Genomic DNA, 5,584 nt, shown 5'->3' with positions numbered 1-5,584 from the left:
CATAGTTATGAAGCTACATTTATGAAATCATGTTGCTTTATTTAATATGCAACCAAGAAATCACTGTTGGACTTTAGGGTACAGAATTGTTACCTAAAGTCTAATTAATTAAGTCGCATTTCTCAGAGATGGCTTAACAGAATTGTACAAAACTCTAGGATACGATAGGCCCGTATATCTAAATGTGCACGCTTGTTTGCTTTTTCTCATTTGGGGTTTACCAATCACTTTTCTGGGGGGTCAAAAGGTCATGGGGTCTAACATTGAACCTTATGAGGAAAATTTTAGACTCTATTGCAAATGGTTATAACTTGAAAACGGACAAAGATAATAATATAGGGTTTTCAGAATCACATATTGACTGTTACATATATAGGGGAATTGGAAATGACCATATATCTCAGAAACTGTTAGAATCCTGACCCTAAACCATTTACCAGGTATATTCTTGTTTCATGTGTTAAGGGGCATCAAATGGTATGTAGGACAGCCCTGGGGGTGGTCCTGACCCCCCTCAAACAGGAAGTGCACAAATAACTTGAAAATGGTCAAGATCCCCACCCCTAAACCATATAAGTTCTTGTTCCTTGTGTCCAGGGGCATCAAATGGTATGTAGGCCATGAGCCCCGGGGGTGGTCCTGACCCCCTCAAACAGGAAGTTCACAAATAACTTGAAAATGGTCAAGATCCCCACCCCTTAACCAATGTAAATTCTTGTTCCTTGGTTTAAGGGCCATCAAATGGTATGTAAGCCGTTGGCCCTGGGGGTGGTCCTGACCCCTCTCAAACAGTCAGTGCCTGAGTATCCTGAAAACGGTTAAGAACCCTACCCCTAAACCATGTATATTCTTGTTCCATGTGTTAAGGGACATCAAATGGTATGTTAGTCTTGGGATGGTCTTAACCCCCCCTCAAACAGTAAGTGCCCAAATATCTTGAAAATGGTTAAGATCCCCACCCCTTAACCATATATATTCTTGTTCATTGTGTTAAGGGGAATCACATGGTATGTAAGTCATATGCCCCCGGGGTTGTCCTGACCCCCCTTAAACAGGAAGTGCCCAAATATCTTAAAAACGGTTAAGATCCCCACCCCTTTTACCATAAATATTCTTGTATCTTGTGTTAAGGTGGCTCTATACACCACTTTTTGATGACGCAGTACGCAAAAAAGTAAATCTGGAAACATGCATTTCCGGTACTGGCTGATTTAAACTGAGGTGAATTGTATGGGAACCGCTATTTTGAAAAATTTGTTAAATGGATAGATTTAATTTGATAATTGGAAAATTCATTACTTACAAGTAATATGGTATGTGACACCTTCACGTTGTGTGGTATTATTTATCGAAATAAACAATAAAATCAAGTATAAATTTTTAAAGAGTTTCTTTAGCATCATCGATATGTTACACCGTAGCGCAGTGGGTTAGTGGGTTCACTACAAACCAGTAGGTCATGTGTTCGATTCCCGTTGAGAACAATAAATTTTTTAACTTTCCAAAAATTTCTAAAACGGATTTTTTGGTTGAATACCGTGAAAGAAAATTCTAAACAGGTTAAAATATTTCAATTATTATATATTTTAATGCACATTAATATCGACACCTAAAGGGGGTGAGAGGGTTGCTTTGAATTTCTCTCAGGTTGGGATACATAAATCCTATTAGCCTAGTCAATGTTCCCCTTTATTTAGTTGACTTTAGTTTTGCACTAAAGCGAATATATTCACTTATACAGGGCAAAGTCTATAATGAAATATGCATGTATTTATCATTCCAACATTATATTTAGGAAATTTTCTTCAACTCAGAAATGAAAAGTCCCCAAGGTGTTTGGGCCTTGGGATTTAGGAACGATAACCCTTACATGAGGAACTTTCATACCAAATAAAATTTAAAATATTTTTTGTGTTTATTTGCAATTGTTTTCATTCAATTTTTTATTTCACATTTATTAAAATACATTTTCTTATAACATCAAGCAACTCTTTCAGATGATTTGTCAACAGAGTAAGAAAATATGAAAAAATATGTTTTGGGGAAATACTAAAAAAAATTGCAATGATAACATTTTTAAATGTTAAGAAGTGTTATATATTTTTTTATGTGTCCGAAGGAAATATCCATCATATCACAAGATAATTTCTCTCAATTTGTTGATAACTGTCTTTTTATAAAATATTTTACAAAAACACGAAAAAACATTAAAAAATTCTTTAAAAATACCTATAGTATCCCTATCGTCATTTTAATATTTGATAAGTATATGTTTTGTGGTCTTCTATTGAAAATTGGAATAAACTGTGGGTGTATAGAGCCACCTTAAGGGGAATCACATGATATGTAGGTCATAGGCTCCCGGGGTTGTCCTGACCCCCCTTAAACAGGAAGTGCACAAATAATTTGAAAACAGTTTAGATCCCCACCCCTAAACCAAATATATTCTTGTTCCTGGTGTCAAGGGGCATCAAATTGTATGTAGGTCATTGGCCCAGGGGATGGTCCTGACCCCCCTCAAACAGGAAGTGCCCAAATATTTAGAAAACGGTTAAGATCCCCACCTCTTAATCATATATATTCTTGCTCCTTTTCTTAAGGAGAATCACATTGTATGTACATGTAGGTCATGGGCCCCGGGGTTGTCCTGACCCCCCTCAAACAGGAAATGCACAAATAACTTGAAAAGGGTTCAGATCCCCACATTTAAACCATATATATTTTTGTTCCTTGTGTCAAGGGGCATCACATAGTATGTAGGTCATTGGCCCCGGGGGTGGTCCCGACCCCCCTCAAACAGGAAGTGCCCAAATATCTTGAAAATGGTTAAGATCCCCACCCCTTAACCATATATATTTTTGTTCCTTGGGCCATGTTGGTTCACCTGATGTATGATAAAGGACCCCTGGGGAACATCATGAAACTTCAGAAATAAAAATAATCAAGTTCTAAATCGTTTTGTCTGTAAAGTTTTACCTATGTGGGTCCTCGGCCCTACTGCCAATGATGACCTTGTTTGTTTGGGAGACTTTATAATCGCGCCAATTATAATTACATCTTGTTACATATATTGCTACTTTTTATAAATAAATTCCATTTTATTGAATTAGTGGAATTGGTTTAATGATTGTTGTTCTGAAACAACTAACAAAGTTGACTTTTCTATAAATACTGAAATACATATATAAATTCGTTTTGTAATCTAAATATATAAATTCTGTCAATTCAATTAATCACACTAATAAAAAATTTAAATATTGTCTTCTTTGGCTTTTACAGGATGAGGTCTAAACGGGTGTCAGCTGCCCAGAGAGCAGCTAAAGAAAAAGAGAGAAGGAAAGCAAAGTCAAAGACTGAGAAATCATTGAGTTTAGTGGGTGACTCATTAAAAAACCCAGAAAACCCTTGTTCCATTTCAGGAACTGTGGCCAAAACTAACGAAGTTAGTGGCCAGAGGCTTGTCAAGGCCTCTTTAAAAAACCTTGGCACAGAAACAAGAACAAAAACAAGAACTGAAACAAAAACAAGAACTGAAACAAGAACTGAAACAAAAACAAGAACTGAAACAAGAATAAAACTGAACAATGAAACAAGAGCAAAAACAAGAACTGAAACAAGAACAAAACTGAACAATGAAACTGAAACAAGACTGAACAAAGAAACTGAAACAAGAACAAAACTGAACTATGAAACTGAAACAAAACTGAACACTGAAACTGAAACAAGAATGAAACTGAACAATGAAACTGAAACAAAACTGAACAATGAAACTGAAACAAGAACAAAACTGAACTATGAAACTGAAACAAAACTGAACACTGAAACTGAAACAAGAATGAAACTGAACAATGAAACTGAAACAAAACTGAACAATGAAACTGAAACAAGAACAAAACTGAACAATGAAACTGAAACAAAACTGAACAATGGAACTGAAACAAGAACAAAACTGAACAATGAAACTGAAATAAAACTGAACAATGAAACTGAAACAAAAACAAAACTGAATAATGAAACTGAAACGAGAACAAAGCTGAACGATGAAACTGAAACAAAACTGAACCAAACCAAAGTCAAAGGAAAAGTAACATTGATGAAAGGAATCCACGAAACGGGAGCTTGCACAGTTAATGAAATTGAAGCAGAGGAAAAAGAAAAAGAGGAGAAATATGAAGAAATATTCAATGTTACAAATAAGCGAAAAATACAGGGTGACAAAGTAAAGAATAGTGATTCCATTGATGCAGTCAAGAAAAAGTGTTGTTCAATTCCAAGAGATATACAAAATCAAATCGAACACAAACTTCAGCAGTTATCGCAACCAGACTATGGAAAAAGGGAAGTTCGATTAATTGATGTATTGAAGCAGAAACCAAAAACGAAAAAAATAGGAGACTCAAGAAAACAAAAAGAGGATGATGAAGTGTATGTGACCGATAGTGAAAAAAATGAATTGAGTTTTTGTCCACTTTCAAACGCCACAAAAGAACGGTTGAAAAAACGAGCAAGCTCAATTGTTGCAAATGGATCAAAAGAACAATCTGTATCTATTGGCAAGGTACTGAAAGCTCCATCAAGAACAAAATCTATTATAGGGGATGGAAATTGTTTCTTTAGAGCGATATCATTTGCAATCTTTGGTGAAGAATGCCATCATTTCAAGATCAGAAGCACAATTGTTAATCATCTTTTGAAGAATGAAAGTACATTTTTTAGCTTTTTAAGATCAGGATATCAATCAGTCTGCAGTTATGTTCTAAAAAAAGGCATGCTGAAGAACGGTTCATGGGCTACCGAAGTTGAAATTATTGCTGCAGCTCATTTGCTACAAACAGACATTTATGTTTTTGACGATTATAGCAAATCATGGGCAAGATTTTCAGGAAAGCAGGCAAACGGCAGATTAAGTGTAGAATCTGAGGCTATTTATCTGAAACATTGTTACCGAGCGCATTACGAAGTTGTACTGTCTGTGGACGCGCAAAATGAAAACATATCAAAGATGTCTGCAAGCACAGCCATAAACAACGCCTTTTCAAAAACAGCTGTACGTGATATTGAAGTTGATAGAAAAATCGAGACATTTGGATGTGGCCGTCCAATATCTGACAACATCATTGTGGAAGAGGCATTTCAATGTAGCACAGGGGCAAAGGACCATGAAAATGAGAGAAAAATACTGCAAGGTAACTGTCACCAAGGACATTCCAAGTTCGGTGCATCTGCTGGAAAACAATGTGTTTTGAACAGTCTAGCTTCCTTGATGTATAGTAAAGTAAAACTCGCAAAAGACTGGAATGTTAATGACATGAATGTTGTGTTGAATACAGGAAATGAATTGTATCAGTTATTGTCAAATAGCTCTACCATGCAAAATGATTATGTATTAATTGCAGAAATTCCACGACAGATCGAATGCTTTAATAAAGAATTTGATTTTGAATTTAATGATTCGTTGTATGGATTGATCAATTCTAATAATTGTCTGCATGATTCTGGTTTTGAAACTCATACTGTCCTTGAAGCATTAGACAGCGCTCTTACAGAATCAGATGGTGTTTTCGTTACATTTAAAGCCAACACA

The 5,584-nt window shown here is 35.6% G+C and overlaps 1 protein-coding gene across 1 annotated transcript; it reads left to right on the top strand.

Annotated features, from left to right (window-relative positions):
* The first annotated feature begins 3,280 nt into the window (after window positions 1-3,280).
* Window positions 3,281-4,920, top strand: LOC136273460 (germ cell nuclear acidic protein-like). Its single transcript, XM_066077886.1, has 2 exons — window positions 3,281-4,558; window positions 4,861-4,920. Exons 1-2 carry the CDS (start codon window positions 3,281-3,283, stop codon window positions 4,918-4,920), a joined length of 1,338 nt encoding a protein of 445 aa, XP_065933958.1.
* The last annotated feature ends 664 nt before the right edge of the window (window positions 4,921-5,584 follow it).

This window comes from Magallana gigas, chromosome 3 (assembly GCF_963853765.1).
Source record: "Magallana gigas chromosome 3, xbMagGiga1.1, whole genome shotgun sequence".
Lineage (NCBI taxonomy): Eukaryota > Metazoa > Mollusca > Bivalvia > Ostreida > Ostreidae > Magallana > Magallana gigas.
The sequence above is the reverse complement of the archived record's forward strand: the minus strand, read 5'-3'. Positions and strand labels throughout refer to the sequence as shown.